The sequence below is a fragment of the Danio rerio genome, chromosome 3, assembly GCF_049306965.1.
Source record: "Danio rerio strain Tuebingen ecotype United States chromosome 3, GRCz12tu, whole genome shotgun sequence".
NCBI classification, from domain to species: domain Eukaryota; kingdom Metazoa; phylum Chordata; class Actinopteri; order Cypriniformes; family Danionidae; genus Danio; species Danio rerio.
In genome coordinates, this window is record NC_133178.1 from 63118989 (window position 1) to 63143049 (window position 24061).

Genomic DNA, 24061 nt, shown 5'->3' on the forward strand with positions numbered 1-24061 from the left:
TGCTCCATTCAGCTGGTTTTATTTAAGTCATCCTTGCATGTTGCAACTGTTTGGTGCCATCTTGTGACTGAATACTACATAGGTTAGTGTATGCTCCATCAGGTACATTCAGCTGTTTTAAATTCTGTTAGCTTTGTGTTTAATTAGAGATTGCTAAAGATTAGGAAAAAATTATTACTGTTCAGAACAGTGTTTTGTGTCCACTGGTTATGTAATAAGCAGGATAAAGTACATCCAGGTGGCTGTTTTGACAGAATTAATTAATTCACACTTCAGTCGGGTTGCCAATAAACCTGTTAGGCGTTATTCATTGATAACAACCTCCAGGATGTACTTTTTCCCTTACTTAGTAAGCAAAAATTTAGTTTATTGAAGCAATCCATAAAATGTCACTAATATAACAAATGATCACCTCTTGGAACTAAAGATGATTGACCAAAACTACCTATTCTGTTTAGTTTGTAACAATTTCAATGTTTGCTATTGGCTTATTACCTGCCTATTATTAAGATATGAACTGTTTATTAGTACTTATAAAGTACAAATTCTGCATGATCTTATTCTGCATTGCTAATTCTAACCAATACCTAAACCCAACTACTACTCAAATAACTAGTATTACGCAGCTGTTTGGATTACTCGATTCTAATTAGTCAATCGAAACATTCCAATGTATGCTATTTCCAGATAACAACCGCTGAATAAGACAGGCTCCTCCGGGTACTTCAAATCATCTTGACCTTCAGTGAACACCTTCACATGTCTATAATTACATCTGCATTCATATTTAACTGCCTATGATGCTATGTTTGACTCTTTGGCGCCACATTGTGACTGAACAAAATACGTAGGTTATTGGATGCTCCATTCAGCTGGTTTTATTTATGTAATCTTTGCATGTTTGGACTGTTTGGTGCCATCTTGTAACTAAATAATACATAGGTTAGTGTTTTCTCCATCAGGTACATTCAGCTGTTTTCATTTCTGTCAGCTTTGTGTTTAATTAAAGATTTCTAAATATTAATAACAAATGATTACTGGTCGGAATAGTGTTTTGTGTCTAATTGTTATGTGATAAGCAGGATAAAGTACCTCCAGGTGGTTGTTTTCACATAATTAATCCATTCACATTTCAGCATGGCTGTCGATAAGCCTGTTAGGTGTTATTCATTGATAACAACCTCCTGGATGTACTTTATCCCTTACTTAATAAGCAGAAAATTTATTGAAGCAAAAGTCATAGTCATGGTTTATTAAAAGCAGCTTGAAAAAACATTATGACTTCTGTTAGTGGCACTGGTTGTGTGTGTCTTTGTAGACTCACCCACATGTCGAGCTGTATGTGATTGGCAATGGAGAGCAGCAGTCTCCGTAGATGAAGCAGCTCAAAGTCAGTGGCAGATTGTTGGATGCACAGACACAGCAGAAAGGCTGCGGTCAGTTTGGGATCTTCTCCTCCTGCATCCACCATACTGACGATCTTCTCCAACACCCGATCCTCCTGCTCCATTTGATAGGACAGCGAAACCACCCTACCATCAGAATCCCTCCAGCGAGCGGCCATTTTTTGAGTCCTCCTCCTCCTTACTGACGTCCCACACAGTTTACAGGGAGACGTCGTGGCTGGGGGACACAATGTAGCCATCCAGGACGGAGTCTGAAAGGCTCCCGTGGCCGTCGGGTCTTTGAACATGAAGAGATAGTGCTGACCGAGGCCTATCAGGTCGCCTGGACACAACTCGATTTCGTCCTGGAGCGGGACGCCGTTGTGCGTAACGTGTGCACTGTGCAGTGGTCTGAGTTTGGTTTGCATCTTAGTTTGGTCAGCGGTGGCATCCTGTCGCTGAACGCAGCAGTGCTGAGGTGAAACATCAGGAGCGAAGAGTAAAATGTCCACCTTCAGGGACTCCTGGTTCACTCCGGTGGAGGATTCAGAGGAGCTGCCGAACACACACGTGTTCCCGCTCATCAGATAGATCAGAAAATCCTGATAAGAGATGAACAGAACAGACAGGGGATTTCATCATGCAAATAACATAACAGAATGTGACAGCAGTCGTATAATGAGTACATTGAGCTGTAGACCTGTAATGAGTACATTGTTTCAATCCTCATGTTCGTAACACAGTTTCATCTTAAAAATGCAACCCAAGCTCATTCTGAAAACGTAGTCCCGTTTCTGGAGACAGCGGAATACGTCCCGGGAGGTACGTACGGCCGCGTTTATTTTTTTCAAGCGAACGCTGCGGGGCGGTGTGACGCCGTTCCCTTTCGTGCTTGCCGGCCGATCGTTTACCTCTTTGTGGAGGGCTTTCCCGCTGCAACTCGTTTGTCCACTCAGCTCATCGTGTACGTCGGCAGGCTGGAGATGCAGAGAGTGGTCGACCACGGCGACCGGTTTCAAATCCGGGGAAGAGCAGTTTCAGCAATCAGGTAAGACAAAAACAGAACCCCAAAAATTAAGTGAACGAGTTTCGTAACAGGGTAAGAACGTGGTGAAATCCGAAAACGCGGTAGAAAAAAAATCAGGGCTTTTCTTTTTTTGGACGGCTTTTTTAAACTGTTGCTCAGGTTTAGGGAAGCGAGCGGCGGGCGGGTCAATCGGTAAGATTGGTTGGGTTCAGGGAAGGAGGAGGGCGGATTGGCCGATTGGTCGGTCGCGCAGTCAATCATCCGGTCAGTCGGACAGCGGCCTCTGGCGGGTTCACGCGAGAACAGCGCGGGCGCGAACCGCACTCGCGAGAGGCATCTGAGACGCGAAAAAGCGCACAACAGCGGCCTCTCGCGGATTCGCGAAAACAAAAACTGCAGCCGTACGTACCCGCCGGGACGTATTCTGCGGTCTCCAGAAACGTCCACGAGACTACGTTTCCACAATGAGCCCGGGTTGTAAAAATGTTGCCAAACTTTGACACATGCTACTTTTTTTCTGTTGCTAAATAGTGAGTCAACATTTTTTGACTTATTAGCGAATTCACAATTGTAATCCGCAGTTGGTCAGAACATCAAATACCACCCAAAATATTAATAACACTCAAAATCAAATTCACGTTATTTACTACTGGCTTATTGCCTGCTTATTATTAAGATTTTAATGACATAGTCGTAAAAAAAAAAAAAAAAAAAAGAATATGTCATTTAAATCTTAATAATAAGCAGGTAATCCAAAAATTCAGTCAGTCAGTCAGTCAGTCAACAGCGACCTCTAGTGGATTTATGTGAGAACAGCATGTGCGTATGGCACTCGCAAGAGAAATTTGAGATCTCAAAGAGCGTACACAGCGGCCTCTGGTGAATTCGCGAAAACAAAAACTGCAACAAAAAAAAAAAACGTAGCTCCTGGGACGTATTTGCATCTCTCCAGAAATGCATATGGGGGTACATTTTCAGAATGAGCCTGAGTTGGACTTTTAGGACCATTTTTATAAAATTAAGAAACAATTCTAGCTTAAAATCCTACATTTGTTGTGTTAAGAGCATTGAAACGTGCTTCATCTGATGTCTGAAGAGTGTGTGTTGACAGCCAGCTGAAGGGAACAGGAGGAGGTATAAGCAAAACCTTGTGTAAATTCTTCATCTGCTTACAGTGTGGTGTCAAAACAGCCTGCAGTGTTAATGGCCTGATCCACTTAGTGCTGCTAAAGCTGATGATTCTCCTGATGTGGACGAGAGTCTCTGCGCACCACGAGCGGTGACTGACACTTATCCACACTTAATCCCCTCAGCACCTGCTTCACTCTCATTCAACCCACCATTAACTGTTCAGCTCCAACAAGATGTGGAGAATTTAAAATGCTGTACCATTTTCACATTTCCGGGTTTCTCAATAGAGGAAGTCGTCATAGTTGGGTAAACTAGGAGCAAAGTGAATGAGAGAGTACGACAGATCTTTTCATTTTTATTTTTCGAAAAGTCTCCTTGAGTTAGACAGCTGACTTGATCCATTTTTGAATCCATTCAGCCTTTCTTGTTCTGGTGGAGTCACTATTAGCTTAGCATAATGAATTGAATCAGATTAGACCATTAGCGTTTCGCTAAAAGCAAAAATAACAGTTTTAATTATTTTTCTATTTAAATTCTGTAGTCACATTGTGTAATAAAAGCAATGTAAAATTGGAAAATGACTCTTTTACTAGGCAAATATTAATATACACTCAAAAAGTTTGAAAAGATCACAAATGTTTCAACTTGAGTGTTTTGCATGATGGCTCAATTTGTACCATGTTATTTGATCGAATCACATCATTCACACTCACTCGCTTGGCGTTTCATTCATGTCTGTTGAATGTAATAATAATATTAATAGACATTAACCTCTGTGGTGACGCGGTGGCGCAGTGGGTAGTGCTGTCGCCTCACAGCAAGAAGGTAGCTGGTTCGAGTCTCGGCAGGGTCAGTTGGCATTTCTGTGTGGCGTTTGCATGTTCTCCCCGCGTTTGCGTGGGTTTCCTCCGGGTGCTCCGGTTTCCCCCACAGTCCAAAGACATGTGGTAGGTGAATTTGGTAAGGTAAAACTGTCCGTAATGTATGTGTGTGAATGAGATGGGTTGCAGCTGGAAGGGCATCTGCAGTGTAAAACGTGTGCTGGATAAGTTGGCGGTCCATTCCACTGTGGCGACCCCAGATTAATAAAGAGACTAAGCCGAAAAGAAAATGAATGAATGAATGAATGAACCGTTGTCGCTGTAATGTGAGTGCGGGAGAATAGGTTACTTTTAACGGGTGTCTTGAAATCACATTCAACGGTTTACCTCTAGGAGACTTGTAAAATGAGGGGGCCAATAATATTGACCTTTTTTTTTATGTAAAAACTCCATTTATTCCAGCCAAAATAAAACAAATGAGACATCTTCTCCAGAAGAGTACTGTGAAAAAAAAAGCCTTGCTCTTTTAAAAATCACTTATCAAATATTTGGAAGACTAAAACAATTCACAGCACTGCTGACAATATTGCCTTCAACTGTACATAACTGAGTCATTATTGAGCTCAGTGTTAATTCAGTTCAATTCAATGTCAGCGTAAAGTTAATCAGTTATGAAATGAGATCATTTTTATATCTAAGCTGCTCTACAGAAGACAACAGTGCCATTATTCTGTTAATTCAGTGTCAATGCTGCAACACTGATCAATTACGAAACAAGCAAACCAAAGAAACTACGCCAGTTAATCAGTTATTTCCAATGTTTTACATATCAATCGTTTCTTGTGGAAATTAACTCTGATGTGGATAATAAAGTGGATCAAATGAGTTCGCTTTCAAGGCCGGGGTCCTGACATTTTATCCTACCCCTCAGATTATACAACCAACACTGTATTTAAATGGTTCTGAGGTTGGGGCTAAGGATTAGGGCAACATTACAGCTTCATATCACACTACTCCACATTAAAATTTACACTGGTAGCAAAATCTGATGGCTAGCATATTGTGTCATACTTTTTGAATAGGAGGTAGGACATTCTGACAAGGTAGGACAAATCGACAGAACAACGGGAGCAGTTTAAATGTCAAGAGTTTTGCCTCGTCGATTATTCTCCAGTATCAATGTAACTTATTGTATTTTAGAGCTGCACAATATACTGCTTCAGCATTGTTATCTCAATGTGTGCATCTTTAATAGTGTCACGATCACCAGCGATCCAAACCCCATAGATTGCTGGAAAACAATCGCTAACAGACTATTTCATGGACTACATCTCCATACATGCACTCCGCTCACACACACGTTCCTCATTATGACTGATTGCACACACAACGCCGGAAGATTGTCAAGGACTGAATTCACACTATTTAAGCTGCACGCACAGACACCTCGGGACTGAGTCTTGCCATATTGTAATGTTTTCATGTCTGAGTATTTGCCTGTCTAGTCTTCCCTGTTCCAAGCCTTGCCTTTGTTCTTCAGTGTATTGATTAAGGGTGTCGAAATTTAAGATCAATTTCGATTATCGAATTAAAAAATTGAATCGCAGATGCTGCCACGCCCCCATATCCCGTCAGCTTGGCTTGCCAAGCCGGTAAAAACATGCTTGGTAAAGTGCTTGTTAAACTGCAGACACAGGAGACCCGACGACAGAGCTTAAACCTTCTCCTCTTTCAATGAAGTCGCCGGTGTGAAAGCATTTTGGATATCAAGTGAGTTATGTTGACAACATCGGCATCGCGCTCCTCCGCCCCGCCCCAGTTGCAAATCTGCTCGCGAAAAGTACACACTCAGGCCCTGTTTACACTGTCTTTGTTTTTAGATGGCATTTTAGAACGCAACGATTTGACATTCACAGTAACGTGTAGCATTTCTGAGCAGCCCTCCTTCCTCACTACCGCTGAAAACGCACATCATGTGACCACACAGACACAGACGCACACACAGTCATGCGCTCAAGACAGCAGGTCCAGGCAGTCAGCGAGTCAGTAGACTGCTTTAATCTTTCACTCACTTGTACTTCGTCATTTTAGCGAACACCTCAGATACTGTTGGCTGGTTCCTGTTGGTTGTGCGTCTTTTTTACAGACGCCATTATAACGACACAGATCACTGCCTATTCACGAGTCCCGCAGAAAAAGTGATTGACAGGTGGTAATTATGTGTGTATCTTACCTTTATTCATTTACTGTATGAGTTGTTTATGGGTAAAACAAACACCATGCAGGTCAGGTAGTTTAAACGGTAGGCTACAAATAATTGATTTGTTATTAATTAACTAATTATTCATAATCGAAAATCGATTCGATCCGTGACTTTAGAATCGAAAATGTAATCAAATCGAGGATTTTGAGGATCGTGACACCCTTAGTATTGATCCTTAGCCGCATAGCCTGACCCCTTTGCCTGCTTGACTACGATTTTGGATAACCCTTATTGTACTGCTATGATCTCTGCCTGTATAACAATTCTGCTAAATAAATGCTGCATTTGGATCCGCTATTACTAAGGGTATCACGATCCTCCAAATCCTCGATTCGATTACATTTTCGATTCTAAAGGCACGATTCGATTCGATTTTCGATTATGAATAATGAATTAATTAATTAATGACGAATTAATTATTTATAGCCTACCGTTTAAACTACCTGACCTGCATGGTCTTTGTTTTACCCATAAACAAATCATACAGTACATAACCATACAGTAAATGAATAAAGGCAAGATACACACATAATAACCACCTGTCAATCACTTTTTTCTGCGGGACTCGTGAATAGGCAGTGATCTGTGACGTTATAATGGCGTCGGTAAAAAAGACGCACAACCAACAGGAACCAGCCAACAGTATCTGAGGTGTTCGCTAAAATGACAAAGTACAAGTGAGTGAAAGATTACAGCAGTCCTCTGACTGCCTGGACCTGCTGTCTCGAGCGCATGGCTGTGTGTGCGTCTGTGTCTGTGTGGTCACGTGATGTGCATTTTCAGAGGTAGAGAGGAAGGAGGGCTGCTCAGAAATGCTACACGCCACTGTGGATGTCAAATCGTTGTCGTTCTAAAATGCCATTTAAAAACAAAGACAGTGTAAACAGGGCCTGAGTGTGAACTTTTCACGAGCGGATTTGCAAAGGGGGCAGGCGGAGGATCGCGATGCCGGTGTTGTCTATCGGACGAACCGTACGTAATATGTACATAGCAGAGCTTGCAAAACTGTGTTTTTTTTTGTCGACAACACGAACGTTGTCAACATAACTCACTGGAAATCCAAAATGCTTACACACCGGCGACTTCATTGAAAGAGGAGAGAGTTTAAGCTCTGTCGACGGGTCTCCTGCTTCTGCAGTTTAACAAGCACTTCAACAAGCCGTTTTTTTTCCCGCTTGGCAAGCCAAGCTGACGTGACATGGGGGCGTGGCAGCATCGACGATTCTATTTTTTGATTCGATAATCGAAATTGAGCATAAATTTCGATCGATTTCGATTAAAAATCGAAATCGTGACACCCCTAGCTATTACGGTGTTCATCATCGTCAATCCGCAACCATTACAAGTAGTCACATTACAATAAATGTAATGTATCTGGATTATATTCGATTAGGAGCCACAGTTCAGAACATATTTATTACACATAGCTTCATTTGTAAACTAATTAGACTAGTTTTCTTTGCATATGTGGATTTCTTTGGTTGTTACCAACATCTGGGGAAAATTTTAAGTCAACGTCACCTTTAGAAATAAGCTTTCTGCGAAAAATTGAATATTTTCCATGCCGTGCATCAATATAATGGTGCTAGGAAATCAATTCCATATCAGATCAAATTTACAATGTTGATTTTATTTAAATGACTGTTTCCTCAAGTTCCTCCAACTATACAAGAGATAAGACACTACAGGAGAGATAAGACGCTACTGAAAAAACACAAACTGTTCCGGATGGAATGCAGGACTAAAAGGACAAAGGACAGAGAAGTGAATGAGGAACGGTGCTGCGTGGCAGAATGAGCTGTGTTTCTGACCCGCAGCTTCAGTAAACAATGCTGATTATTGCCTACAGTAAAGAGCTCGCAACTCTGCAATTATTATAACTGCTGATTATAGTTCAGCGCTTCGGGGAGACAATGCTTTATATAATTACTGCTAAAACCACTGGCATGCTGATTCCTCTCTCACATGCGTTGAGAAGCGTTGAGAAACAAAATCCAAAAGTTTGTCTTTGCAATCTTTAATTAGAGTAAAATGAATAAAATGATATCTCTGTATTTGTAGCTGGGCATGTTGACCAATTCTTAAATAATATCTGACTTTGTTCTAGTATTTAAACATATTCATTCATTCATTTTCCTTCAGCTTAGTCCCATATTCATCGAAAGAGCAGCCAGAAATAGGAAATTAATGGATTTGTACCAAATATTGGCATCATTGACACATAACAATGTACAGCACCCATAACTGTCAGTGTGTTTGTGTGCTCTTTATCCAGTTTCTATTCTAATTTGCAGTTAAGTGGAAGAATTAAATACATTGAAATGCAAATCAAAGTATAAATAGCAGAAGTGAACAAACTGATTTTCCCAAATAGTAAATATTAATTAGACACCAAAGCTTGAACTCGGTGGATTTCAGACAAGTGCTTGATTGTTATGCATGATGTATCTTTGGATGGTGGGAGGAAACCGGAGAACCGGGGGAAAACCTACGCGAACACAAGGAGAATATACAAACTTCTCACACGACCAAGCCGGTAGACAGTGTTCTTGCTGTGGGGCTCACAGTGCTAACCACTGGGCCGCCGTGCCGCCCGATCAATGGTAAAGTAGGAGAATTAGGGAGGAAGGGGGGTTTCTTCCAAACGAAGATAATGTGGACTGAAAACTGTGGCTATTTATAGTACCTTAGGGCACGTGATCCTCTCGAAATTAGCACTTAAGGAGAATGAATGGAAAATGTATTCACAAATCTTAAAAATGGCTTCCAGAGCAAATGCTATTAAAGGGTCACAAAACACCAAAACCCATGTTTTGAGCTGTTGACAGTCGTATATGTGTCCCACACTGCTAAAAACACTATTAGGACACCTATATTTCACTAAAAAGTGTAAATTGGTTGTTTTTGCGTTATTTCAAGCAAATTCGTACTTCCGGTTTGAAACGAATTTTTAAAGCTGCGTCACGGTCATGACATAATAGCGTGTATTCCAGCGTGCAGACTGGACGTCTGTGCCAGAGTGTGTCTTATTACGTCTTACAGTGTGTTGCATTAATGCATGAGTAAGGCTTGGTTCAAACCAATCAGCGCGCTCTATTGTGCAACTTCATTAATATTCATTACTGTCACAGTGTTTAGACGGCAGAGACGCCACGTTGTGTTGGCAAAACAAGCGTGAAGTGTTGCTTTTATAGTTTGCTGCAGTGAAGTTTCGTTTTCATTTTCTCTCTGTGAGAGCTCAGTATCACGTGTGGATAAACAGTGTACGCGACGCGCGACAACAATAACTTATGTGTCTAAGGAGGATTATTGTTTACATGAGAGCTGTTCTCATCTGCAAACGCTGAGATCCGGATTCGCTTGTAGTCTCCTCTAAATAAAGATGCGGCTCTAGTTGCTGGTGATTGTCCTGTCTCTACAGATTTAGTAAGTGAGCGACCAGCGCTCTTTGTTTATCCAGTTTGTTCGTATCGAACAAACTATTGCACCGAGTGTAAACATGTTAGCACTACAACCAAACTTTAACCTTGTGTAGGGTTTTCACCGCATTTAGTGACCGGAATAACACAAGCGGCTTTCTGACGCTACCTGCCGTGTGCATCTTAGTTTCTGGGAAATGCAGAGTTTTTTATTTCTCTCTTTCGCCGTGCGGTATCAAACATTGCATGAAAAATACACGCTTAGAGCAGTTCCTCGAATCAAATATCTCGTTTGTTGCGAGGGGCATGAATGAATTCCCTGAATGAAAGAGCCAAACTGCAGTTAAAGTCCACCATTTAATAATTTGGCAAATAATTCGACTACAGATGTCCATGTAGGTTAAACACCATCACTTTCTACTGTGTGTGTGTGTTTTGACTCTGAAACTTGCTCGTGCCCAAATAGACACTCCCACACCATCCCACTTTTCTTCCTCCGACACTCCCCCCTAAACAGAGCTGGACACGCCCACTTTTCTGACTTTTTCCAAAGTAGAGGTGTGAAAACACCCTGCTGAAACGAGGGGGTTTCATGGCCCTTTAAAGACACAAACCATCTAATTCTAATAATCAAAACCAGTATATTTAAATGGTTTCTAATATCATCTGGGACATGTTTTATGTTTTTAGTATAGTTTCACCAGAAAGTAAAACATATATAGAGTATAGAGACCAGTATTTGTTTCCATTAAAACCAATACCATTTTCATTATACTCATTACCAAACTATTATAAACTCTATGATCAATTGTAAATGTGCCACTGAAAGTGATTTGTGAATGGTGTTTCACGTATCTTTAAATATGGCTGTTTATTTCCACGTCCACACTCAAGCACTCGGGTCTTCCAGGGTTGTGTGTACATGCAAAAACTCACACACCCTTAACAGTGCACACTCAGCAGAACTCACTATGAGGAACAGCAGAGCAGCACATTTCCTGACTGAAAACACGCTTGGCATGACACACATTTGTGAGCTGAAGTATTTTACACACGCGCACACATGAAAATCCAACCCAGTGTTGGGTCAAATATGAAAAAACCCAACTGCTGGATTCAAAAGTGTCATTTAAGTTTAATTAGGGAGAACAAAAAGAGTAATCCAACTATTAATTTTGTCTGTATTTGACCCAACATTGGGTTTTAGACAACCCAGCATTTTTAAAGTGTACATATCAGATGTACACTCTGATAAAACTTGGGTCAAATTTGGACAAACTCAAGAGTTGGGTTAAAAAAAAAAAAGTATTTAATAAAATGGAATTAAAAACAAACAAAAATACATTGGGTCTTTCAATATTTGACCCAACACTGGGTTAATACAACACATTTTTATCAGAGTGTATGATAGATTGATGATTAAAAAATAAATAATTCTGATTATTATCATTAATTCGGATTAATCATGTTATTGTGATTCATTATTGGGTAATGTTTAATTTTAAGTTGTTCTTGTTACATATACTCTAGAAATGCTGGGTTGTTTTAACCCATTGTTGGATCTAATATTAACAACCCCAACAATGGGTTAATTTTTTTAATTTTAAATTTAAATTAAACATTTTAACCTAAGGGTTGGAGTTTGTCCATATTTGACCCAACGTTGGGTTAAGACAACCCAGCATTTTAGAGTGTACATATTGGATATATAATTTGAGATATCTTGGGTCAAATATAAACTCAACAGTTGAGTTAAAAAAGTAGTTGAAATTGAATTAAACATTCACTCAATGAAACAAATATATATATATATATATATATATATATATATATATATATATATATATATATATATATATATATATATATATATTTGAATTAACATTGAACATTGAGTTAATACAACTCAGAATTTTTAATAAAGTGTATATGAATTAATAATAATTAACTCTGGTTAATCATGTTATTGTGATACATTGTTGGTAATATTTAACTTTAGTTGTTCTTGTTAAATATACTCCAAAAATATTGGGTTGTTTTAAGCCATTGTTGGGTCAACAATTTAGCCTACCCAATTCACAGTCTTTGGACAGTGGGGGGAAACCGAAGCACCCGGAGGAAACCCACGCAAACCCAAGGAGAACATGCAAACTCCACACAGAAACTCCAACTGAGCCGAGGCTTGAACCAGCGACCTTCTTGCTGTGAGGCGACAGCACTACCTACTGCGCCACTGCTTCGCCCATAATAAATAATAAATAACAAATTAAAAAAAAATTATAAAATAAAATAATAATATAAAATAATAAAGTAAAATAAAATGATAAAATAAAAGAAAAAAATAAAGAAAAGAAAAAAGAAAAGAAAAAAGAAAAAGAAAAAATTTAATAATAAAATAAAATACTAAAATTAAATAATGAAATAAAATAAAATAATAAAAAAATAAAATAAGACACGATTTGCATATAGATTTTGAACAATTGAGTTATCATGCATCATAACAACGTGTACAACAGCTTTATTTTCCCCGCACAATAAAATGTGTTCAGTTTTATAGTAAAAGAATAACAAACACATTTAACTATGATTTACAGAAGACACCAACTAAAAATGTCAACAAACTGTGTAGTTTTTATGTCCAGAAATCTTACAAGGCATTTAGAACAATAATTATTTGATGCTATATAATAAAAGACCCTAGATATTAAAGATTTACGCATCATAGTGTAGAAATTAAATACTAATCATCAATTGGCTTTAAAATTTATATTTTAAAATTAATTCTATAATTTTAAAATAATAAATGTAAAATTTTATAACGTTTTACCCATTTAAAAAGCAATTTACGTTTAATATTGGAAAAAAATAATTAATTATTTAATATATTTTATTATGTGCAGTTAAGAATAAGCATTAATCAGCATGTCCCCCTTTAGATGTCATTTAGTGCTGCTTTTAATCATGTTTAGGTTTACTGGGGGATTATGTGATTCAATGTGCTCTTAATGTGTGTGTGTGTGTGTGTCACGCATTTCAGCATGTTGTGGTTTCTTAAGAAGGTGTGTGTGTGCGCGCGTGTGTGTGTTAAGCACCAGCAGGTCCTCATGATAAGCAGAGCCCCAGTTTATCTGCTCTCCCGCTGTCAGGCGTCCCAGGATGACTGGAGGAAACACATGATCACCTGTGTTTCACATGTCTGCGCAGATCCTGCCACTCTGACCTGTGCTAATCCTGACCAGAACTCCTCATCAGATTAAACCGTGTTGGAGTCAAGACCGCAGCGCACTGTCAACATCACAGCTATTACTGCCAGTGGCTTACGTAAGGTTGGAGAAAAGCTTTGGAAACTGCTTGGAAATACAGATTCAGCAACAAAACGCTGCGCTTGGTATTACCATGCATTCTTATCTGTTCATCATGAGCCCTTTTTTAGACCCTTCCCTGCTGAAAAATCCAGCTTAAACCAGCCTAGGCTGGTTGGCTGGTTTTAGCTGGTCGACCAGGCTGGTTTTGGAGGGGTTTTGGCCATTTCCAGGCAATTTTCAGCCATTTCCAGCCTGGTCTTAGCTGGTCAGGCTGGAAAATGACCAATCCAAGTCAAATCCAGCTAAAACCAGCTTGACCAGCCTGGTAGAAAAAAAGTAGATTTTTCACCATAGGTGCCCTTTAAAATGTAAAACCTTTTAAATGTGTTTGAAACGCCAGAGAAATTTTTAAACCTCCTAAAAAATGATTAATTACTCATTTCTGTTGTGCCAAAGAAGACTTGCATTATACAGTATAATACCTTCGGTTTAAAAGCTTCATCAAAATCCCACAGTTGCCGTAAAGCAGTGGTTTCCCAACCTGGGGTCCGTGCCTTCCTGTTAAACATAATTTGTGAAAATTTTATAAAAAAAATAAAATTCTCAGGAGCGCTAATAATTTTGACTTTAACTGATAATCGTTTTGAATAATCGTGATTACAATTATGACCAAAATAATTGTGATTATGATTTTTCCCAACATCGAGCAGCTCTACTATTATATACGTATTTTTAAGTACCAAAAAAAAAAATGAATCAAAACACATGCTTAAAATTCCAACATAATATTAAAAATAACTTTAAATAATTAATCAAATTTTGCCCACTTGCGCAATGTGCTTGTCCAACGTGTCGTAAAGGCAAAATCACAACAAAAATGGCAGAGAAACGTAAATGCAGTGATTCTTCAGAAGCGAAGAAAAATATTAGACAGTATGACAAAGCCTACCTAAATTTTGGTTTTATTGAAGGCCAAGACAAGTTAAAACTGATTAATTTATATTTTCTATACATATTATATATTAATATTACACAAACACACACATACAGTATATATATATATATATATATATATATATATATATATATATATATATATATATATATATATACAGTACATATGTGTGTGCGTGCGTGTGTATTTATATGGTGGGGGGGCTCCAATGTTTGTATATGTTCATGGGGGGGGGCCCTAAGAAAAAGGTTGGGAACCACTGCCGTAAAGAACCAATTGGTACCAAGCTTGATACTTTTGGTCAACCAACTAATGACTAGTTTTGTAGTACATGTCCTGTGTTGTGTTGTCAATTTATGTTGTTTGATGTAGCACCTTGGTGCTGAAGGACGATTGTTTTGTTTCACTGTGTACTGCACTGTTTATTGTTGAAATGACAATAAATCCAACTTAAGTTGACTTGAGTTGACTTGACTTGACATACCAGGGTTTAAATAAGATTCAGAGAGTGATTTGTTAAACAGTGTACATTTCCAGTGGTCAAACCCCAAATGTTGGTCACTTTGCTCAAAGCTGATACAAAGAAGGATAGCTTAAGAGCAAATAATGTTGAATCTAGTATCTTTGTATCATAGAGCAAGGCTGACAAACTCAGTTCCTGGAGGGCCACAGCTCTGCACAGTTTAGTTTTAGTTTAACCTGATTAAACGAATTGAGCCCTACAGTCTTTTAAAAACCTATACAAGTAAGTTTGTTAAAACAGGGTTGGAGTTTGACACCCTTGGCATAGTGGTCACCAAACTTGTTCCTGGAGGGCCAGTGTCCTGCAGATTTTAGCTCCAATCCTAATCAAACACACCTGCACAAGCTAATCAAGGTCTTGCTAGGTATACTTGAAACATCCAGGCAGGTGTGTTGAGGTAAGTTGGAGCTAAACCCTGCAGGGACACCGGCCCACCAGGACCAGGATTGGTGACCCCTGGCATAGAGAGTACCAGTTTCAAAACAACAACTAGCGCCAAAATCAGCGATGGTCCAAGCATCCTACCTGTCTGTGACTGTATCCTTGCAGGAGGAGGAAATATGGGAAATCAAAGGGAAGGTGGATGGAGTACTGCGTGTGGTTGTCGTCGCTGCTTTCCGTCTCCTCTTTCTCCGCATTGAGACGCTGCACCTCTTTATCCGCCTCTGCTTCGGGATCATCCCGCGGGGCCGCAGGACGACTCATGCTGGCTTCTTTTCCCATAGTGGAGACGTCCATGTCACTTAAGCTCCTCCAGATGCCCAGAGCGTCCACTCCCTCGTGCGTCCCGTCCACAAACAGGGAGGTGACCCGTGAACGGGCATGCTGCAGCTTTCGGGCCTGGGCATTGAGTCCTGCAGAGATAACATGTAAACAAAAGCATGATTTGCTTATCAAAATGTCACTTTGTCATTGTAACAACCAATGGAGATCATAACACTGATTAGTCTGCTTAAGTCTGGCTCACACTCTGTGATTAAGTGAAGATTATTTATAAACTAATTTCGAGAGGATCACGTTCTTATGATTGACCACAGCCGGTCCCTCATTATCCAATTTATGCTTCACCAATCAGACGATTCCTAAGCCTCTATCAATACCTCAAGTTATATCACAGCCATCTTCGTTTTGAAGAATCCTCCCCTTCCACCCCTACTCCTCCCCCTTTCCTAGATGGGTGGACCGGTGGCCCAGTGGTTAGCACTGTTGCCTCACAGCAAGAACGCCACTGGTACTCCAGCTGACGTTTCTGTGCAGAGTTTACATGTTCTCCCCGTGCTCACGTGGGTTTCTCCCGGGTTCCCCGGTTTCATCCCACCGTCCAAAAACATGTAACTTAAGTTAACTGACTAATCCAAATAGTCACCATAGACATGATCCTGGTAAGTAGTTATCTCTCAAGAGCAATCACTGTCTGTTTATTAGCTACAACAGCAAGGGAGTTCTCGGGATCTACCTGAGCTCAAACTCCCCTCTCGCCTATTGATAAGGCTAGAAGCTACTGATGATGGGGAGGAGCTAGTAAAAAGGGGGAGGAGCTTATCATGATGGGGAGGAGCTATTGAGTGCAAAGATTGGATTACTATTTTTATTTTGGATTGTTTGACCACTTAAACTCTGCGGACCCGATACCGGGTCTGTGACGTCATCGACATTCGCTTTCAGATTTAAAGGTCTAGCGTTGCACCAGACCCCAGTAAGTGGTGTCGTTTGAAAGTGTAGAATCTATATTTTATGCACATATGCATAGCTTTGGTTTTTATTCTACTGTATAAAAGTTATTTATACTTAAATACATAGTATTTTGGGTACCCGAGCTAGGTATTTTACATTGGTTCATTTTCATATTTTTTCATATGACACATGTACAAGTTATAGCTCAAATGAAAGCTCTTGCCGGTGCTCATACAGTTCTAGCATTCTTTTTACTGAATTATATTCATATGCCAAACAGTTGTTGAATGAATTGTGGTGTTTCCATGGCACAGAAATGAAAACAATACATTCATGATCAATAAGCAGCCCCAGATAGCACTTACAGCTGTCATCTCTTGCCTAATGCTGTGCGCTTCAGGGCCATTTCTCCTCTGTTTTTGAGGTGATGTGCATAAGTAATTCTTTTATAAGTCTGATATGGTCCAAACACAGTGAATCATGTTTGATCAAACAAAAGAATAGTGAAATATGTAAACAATGTTCGGTCCCTGTGGCTTGTACAGCACCTCTCATCAGTTGGAATACAATAACTTTTGCATAGATTATGGTGGAGACATTTTTCTTTTTTTCCTATGATTACAGACATGTGCAGGAACCAACAAAATTAATTACAGCACGCTAGACCACACAGAACCTAAAAGGTACACTTTCAAATTTGAGTTTATAAAAAATACAAAAAGCGCCTCTTTTTTAGGTGTTTATTATAACACAGACGACATATACAGTTATTTTAAACATTTTTAATAGTGTTTTATGAAAATTCAAAGGGTCTTCTCTAAAATGATACCAAATTTTTGCATTTACACCTCTGCATGTGGATTTGGGAAGCTTTTAAATTTAGGTAGGCAAAATCCAGGCGGAAATCCCCAAATAGCAGCAGAGTTTAAGGGGTTAACTCTCCTATGCAAGCGATTATCTGATGGTGAATGTGGTTGTTCTCATGACTCAAGTACTAAGGTACTATTAGTGGTTTTGCTAATGTATTTTGATGTTGAAGGACTGTTAAACGTTGACTAGAACACATTTTAATTTTTAGTTAGACAATTTGGGATGAAACTAAACTCATGCACCACACATTTGAGTGTATAAGTGTGTCATCAGGGACGCAACTCAAGTGTTCCTTAAATTTTGATCCCAACTGTAGCTATAAATTGGCCTCATTTATTTTAGGTGATCCGCTATAAGATGACTCTGGATGGTAGTGACGTAAGGTAAACAGCATTGCCGGGCTGTGAAATGCTCTCAGAGAGGTCAGGCTTTCACACCCATCGGCGCTCTTGGGCGTTATCAGCTGTGGAAATGGGCGGTCGCCTGCATTGTTCTGCCAGAACACACATTGACGGGGCCGAGCTTCCCCAGTCACGGATTCTCAAGGGAAACCTGTGGAACACCACAGCCCCATGCCAAAACCCACAAGAAAAAAAAACACCCTCGAGAGTGCAGGAAACACGCTCGGAAAGAACAACAAGCGGCCATTTCAATGCTAGCATGGTGGGAAACTCAGTGTGAGAGCTGATAGGACTATCCCAATAAAACATACTTCTGAGAGAGCAATTTCGCTAAGCTTCTTGCTGACAGGCTTTTGTTGGGATAAGCCATGAGGCACCTCAGACTGTTAAAACATTCCTAAATTGTGTCAACTGGAAGGCAGATCAAAGGTCAGACAGTCAAAACATCTCTGAAGGCCTGTTCACACCGAAGATGATGATAACTGTATTCGTGTCCACGACAATCCATGATAACTTTTTGTTTATTACAAGTTTTGACATCTGCCACTTTATTTGATTAAGCTCTACAATGCCAAATGGACTCCGATTGCCTGATTGTCTGTGTTTCTTATTGTTCGTCAACAGAAATAAACAGTTTTTAAAGTGATTCCGATGATATCCACCAAGAGTGTGGAAATGATCTTAAGAAGTAGCTAAAGGCTCTCCTTTTTTAGCAGAACTCAACAACTAAACTACCTTGTAACAACATACTTGCATTTATAATATACATTGCATTGCAGAACTTGTCTCTGTTGGTCAATCTATAGCAAGCCACCTTGGATAAAAGTCTGATAAATGCCTAAATGTAAGTGCGAACAGTTCTTAAACCAGGATTGTCCAAACTCTGTCCTGTAGGACCAGTGTCCTGCATAGATGGACAGTTACCTGCAGTGATGGTGTCTGTATCCTTGGCACTTTGCGCCTCTACAGTTGCTCTCTTCTGGATCTCGAAGCGTCTGGAGAATCCCTCCTTGGGTTTCCAGAGTGACTGCAACATGAGCGGCTTCTCATAATCACCAACAATACGAAAGCACTCAGTCTTCCACTCGTGATCGGATCCAGTTCGTCCAATCACATCGCAGAGCACATAAGCGCTGGGGTCTTCCTTTTCCAAGCAGTACCTGTGAGGCAAGAGCACAACTGAACTTGTGTTCACACTCAGAGTACCAATGAAATCAAAACTAACCATATTGATTTTGTTAGCTGACAATGCTAGTTTTGTGGTGAACAATTCATCTGTGCATGTCATTGAGAAAATAAAAGTTTGCCCTACTAGTATTTAACTGAAATCTGAAAATGGCCTTCCTGTTTGTTTTCAGTTAAATTCTCAGATGATGTCTGTCTGAGGTATTGGGCGTGGCTAACTTACATAACCACGCCCCTCCAGCTGTCAGTTTTGACAACAAACAGAAGAGAAGAGGAGGAGTTTGGGGAGAGCTTGTAATAACTCCCAGCAAACCCTTTTCCTGATCTTTCTGAATGAATGCCTACTTTTACTATATTGATGTTAACCATCAATACACTGTTCTTCCAAGTTCGATCCCACATCCCAGATCATATTAACCCTTAATAAGGAACTCATTGAAAGCCTGAACAGGGTAGCTGGGGGTCATTACAAGAGTATTAAACTTTTATCAATGCCTTCTTAGCCTGATAAATGGTTGAGTGGCCTTAACTACTATGTATTTACCTCATAAAAAAACAATGTTGTTATCGTGTTCCTAGTGTATTGCAAAACATATACTGTATAGTGCTGTTGATGTTGCGATACAGGTAAGGTTAGGGACAGGTTTTGTTGAATGGGTAGATTTAAAGGTGTGTTAAGGGATCAGTCAACTGTGTAGTTACAAAAGTAATTACAGATTTAATTACATGCAGGTAATTTAAGAAAAATGAAATCACTGTAATTACAATTTATGTACAATCAATGAATGTTTGTTTGTGTTTAACGCAATGTCAGCTTCTATTAGTCTTTTCCTGAAGTGTAAAAGTATTGCAGATATAGACAACCCGGGCTCATTGTGGAAACGTAGCCCCGCTGACGTTTCTGCGGACCGCGATTTACGTCCCGGGAGGTACGTATTCAAGCGGTTTTTGTTTTCGCGGATCCGCGAGAGGCCGCTGTGCGCGCTTTTTCGCATCTCGGGCGCCTCTCGGGAGCGCACGCCGTTCGCGCCCGCGCCAATCTCACGCGAAAAGCCGCCCTCCTCTTCCTCCTCCTTCCCTAAACCCGAGCAACGGTTCGCAAAAGCCGTCCAGGAAAAAAAAAACAAAAAACAAAAGCCCTCGTCTTCGATTTCGACCGCGTTTTCGGATCCCGCCGTGTTCTCGCCCTTATTTTTCAGATTTCGTTTTTCGTCTTACCTGATTTCTGGAACCGCTGTTCCCCGTCGTCCCCGCGGCCGGCTCCTTCTCCTCCTCCTCCGGGGCCTCCGCTCCGCCGACGCAACGCTGTGAGCTAAGCGGACAAACTGGTTGCATCGGGAAAGCCCTCCACTCGGAGGCGAGCCGTCGGCCTGCGAGTGCGAAGAGGAGGGGCGGAGCGGCGCCACACCGCCCCGCAGCGTTCGCTTGAAAAAAAATAAACGCTGCCTTACGTACCTCTGGCCACGTAAATCGCGGTTCAGAAACGTCCGCGGGGCAACGTTTCCAGAATGAGCTTGAGTTGGATATAGATTATATTAAGGTTTTTAAATTATTTTTGCTAAAAAATAAATAAATAAATAAAAAAAAAACTCCAACACTGTTTTTGGATTAACACTGTTAATAGCGAACAGCGAAGCAGTTTACCTCAGATCTTGAAAGCAAAGTAACATCGTTTTAACATGATCATTAGAACTGTAACTCAGTGCAAACCAGCATCAATTACTCAGCATGTATTTTTAATAATGTTAAAGAGGTTTAATGTTAATCATATTTAAGAGTTCACACTTAGATAATGCTTGACTGTTTTAGCAGGTTTGGTATGATGTCCTGGGAGAGACCCTGAACTCAGAGATAGATGAGCCCAAGGCTCCCGCCTGGTCAATAAGCATTAGGAGGGATATGAGATCAGGTAGTTCCTGATAACTTCCCAAGAATAGACCGACAACTGCGTCAGTTTGTACGTAGTAGGTGCTCGTGACTTTAACTTTTGTTGCATGTTTTTTGAGTGTGGGAGAAAACCGAAGTTCCCGGGGAAAACCCACACGAACTCGGGGAGAACATACAAACCCTACTCAGAGAGTGTCGACTGGCTCAGTTAGCGTTTGAACCATTGACCCCCTTGCTGTAGGGCAACAGTGCTAGCCACTGAGCCACCATGTCGCCCGAACTTAGAATTGAGGAGGTGGGAGAAGGGATGGATGGGGAGGTTTCCAAAACGAAGACAAATGCTGCGTCCGAAACCGCATACTTCCATACTATATAGAACGCTAAAATCAGTATGCGAGCCGAGTAGTATGTCCGAATTCATTGAATTCGAAAATCAGTATGCGAGAAGTACCCGGATGACTTGCTACTTCCGGCAAAATTCTGGAGTGCGCATCCCATGCATGCTGCGCTATCCCATGATGCCCCGCGAGCGAATTCATGAATGAGAGTAAAGCAACGCAACTGACGCAGGTAGGTCATGTGACTATGACAAAATGGCGGATGTAGTACGTCCGAATTCTATTCATACTTTTCACATTCATACTGTATAGAACATACTTTTCTAATGGCTGAATAGTACGTTTAAATTCAAAAGCAGTACCTACTGAGTAGTAGGCGGTTTCGGATGCAGTCAAGGAATGAAAATTAGGCTGGATATTTATATTCAATTTGGAATGATCCGATTGGCTAGTTAGTGATTAGTGATAGTGATCAGCTGTTTTCAATCCTATCTCATGCTCCTCTCGAAATTAATTTGTAAAACTTCATTTATAAACCTTATTATTTTATTGGGTGTGCAGTTACACAAATCTGCCGTTCTGAATGGCTCTGGTGTTTAAATTATGTTTCTGTCGTGTCGCATCTGGTGCGAACAAACGAATTGCTTGTATATGTTCATTCATTTTCTTGTCGGCTTAGTCCCTTTATTAATCCGGGGTCGCCACAGCAGAATGAACCGCCAACTTATCCAGCAAGTTTTTTACGCAGTGGATGCCCTTCCAGCTGCAACCCATCTCTGGGAAACATCCACACACACACACATCCACACACACACTCATACACTACGGACAATTTAGCCTACCCAATTCACCTGTACCGCATGTCTTTGGACTGTGGGGGAAACCAGAGCACCCGGAGGAAACCCATGCGAACGCAGGGAGAACATGCAAAATCCACACAGAAACGCCAACTGAGCCGAGGTTCGAACCAGCGACCTAGCGACCTTCTTGCTGTGAGGCAACTGCACCACTGTATATGTATGATATTTATTTTTTTATGCTTGGCAACTATTACCGATTGCAAATAAACACTTTAATAAAACAATTAACACAGTAAATAAACCTCAACTGGAACTTTCTTTCCGATTATTTTTTTACTTACAATTTTAAGATGAGTTCTTACCATCTTATCTGACAACATCTATCATGCTTAGAAAAGACATAATATCCTGGAATTTGAATTCCTTCGTGTTGTGTCTACCCAGGGCTGGAGCAAGCTGAACTGAAGCTCAAGGCAAAGGACGATCACGCCGCCGAAAGTTAAAACGAAAATGCCCGGTTATCAAAGTGAAGAACCCTATTCTGCCGCCCTAGGCGCGGATATAACTGCGGACGCAGGTGGTGCGGGAGATGTTCGGATGCCGCCCTCTCTGCCGCCCTAGGCGCGGGTATAACTGCGGTCGCGGGTGGTGTTCGGATGCCGCCCTCTCTATTCTGCCACCCTAGGCGGCCGCCTAGGTCGCCTCTATGGACGCGCCGGCCCTGTGTCTACCATGCTTAATATTTGGAGACATAACAACGGTTTGATGAGAAAAACCTGACAAATATCTCAAATAAAGCATCATAACTATGTCTTCGGGTGTGGGAAATGTAGGGATAATTGACTCTAGGGCTGCATGATATATCGTTTCAGGACTGATATTGCATGTGTATCGGAAAATGATGTACAGTATCGTGCAGGCCTAATAGACAATCATTTGAAAATAGCATAACCATGCATTATTTTTGAGTAATTCAATGACCCATGGCCAAGTATTCCTCCCTTAATATAAAGCGAGATTTAAACACAGGCGAGGCAGTGGCGCAGTAGGTAGTGCTGTCGCCTCACAGCAAGAAGGTCGCTGGTTTGAACCTCAGCTCTGTTGGCGTTTTTTTGTGTGGAGTTTGCATGTTCTCCCTGCCTTCACGTGGGTTTCCTCCAGGTGCTCCGGTTTCCCGCACAGTCCAAAGACATGGTACAGGTGAATTGGGTAGGCTAAATTGTCCGTAGTGTATAAGTGTGTGTGTGAATGTGTGTGTGGATGTTTCCCAGAGATGTGTTGCGGCTGGAAGGGCATCCGCTGCGTAAAAACCTGCTGGATAAATTGGCGGCCCTGGATTAATAAAGGGACTAAGCGGACAAGACAATGAACGAATGAGTGAATGATTGAGATTTAAACATCTCTACCCCCTTAGGGAGTAACAAAGATCAGCAAGTATATCAGAGATATCTACACTCTAAATAACACAGGAGCGGATGCCTCACCTCTCCAGAGCCTCTTTGACCAGCTGGTTGGCACTGGAGTTACTGGTGGCCAGCACGCTCTTATAGTTGGTCCCCTGGCAGATGTCACTACCGAATATCTTCAGGATGCCCGGGACTGTCCTCTGGCTGGACAGCTCTGCAGGGTCGTCCTCCTCCATTTGCAGGTCCAGGCTCCGGGCATCCTGCCGCTGCCGTTCGCTCTGCAGGATGGGGCTTCGGTTGAAGACGGTGGTCAGCCGGTTGTTGTGGCGGCGTATTTTGCTGCGGGCCGGCTGCCGGACTCCTGTGCTCTCCACAGACTGAGACGTGCTGTCGGACGTGCTGGACCTGAGGAAGACCAGGGTAAAGATCACTACCATAATGATGCATTGATACATTAATGATGGCTTTTGTGAAAATACACAGTCAAAATATTGGTTCCATTAACAAATCTACTGTCAGTCTGTGTGCTATTGCCATTCAGTATGACAAATTTAAGTAAAAAATTACCAATTTCTGAATTTAACATATTTGAAAAAAATTTACAGTAACAATAAAAGATCCTGTGAAAGAGGTTCTGTGTTTAAAAATAATAAAAAATGCCTTCTTGACTA

The 24061-nt window shown here is 40.9% G+C and overlaps 1 protein-coding gene across 12 annotated transcripts in view; it reads right to left on the minus strand.

Moving 5' to 3' along the window:
- The window catches only part of radil2a (Ras association and DIL domains 2a), a 156038-nt gene that overhangs the window by 129882 nt on the left and 2095 nt on the right, over nucleotides 1-24061 (minus strand). For all 12 annotated transcript variants that reach the window (XR_012396835.1, XR_012396829.1, XR_012396832.1 and 9 more), the window contains 4 exon segments: nucleotides 23469-23795; nucleotides 18699-18934; nucleotides 15355-15683; nucleotides 1325-1987 (listed from right to left, as the gene is read on the minus strand). Coding sequence is in view for 2 of the 12 variants with exons in the window: in XM_021469262.3 (XP_021324937.2) it covers nucleotides 1325-1987; nucleotides 15355-15683; nucleotides 18699-18934; nucleotides 23469-23795 (1555 nt within the window). In the remaining 10 variants the exon portion in view is untranslated.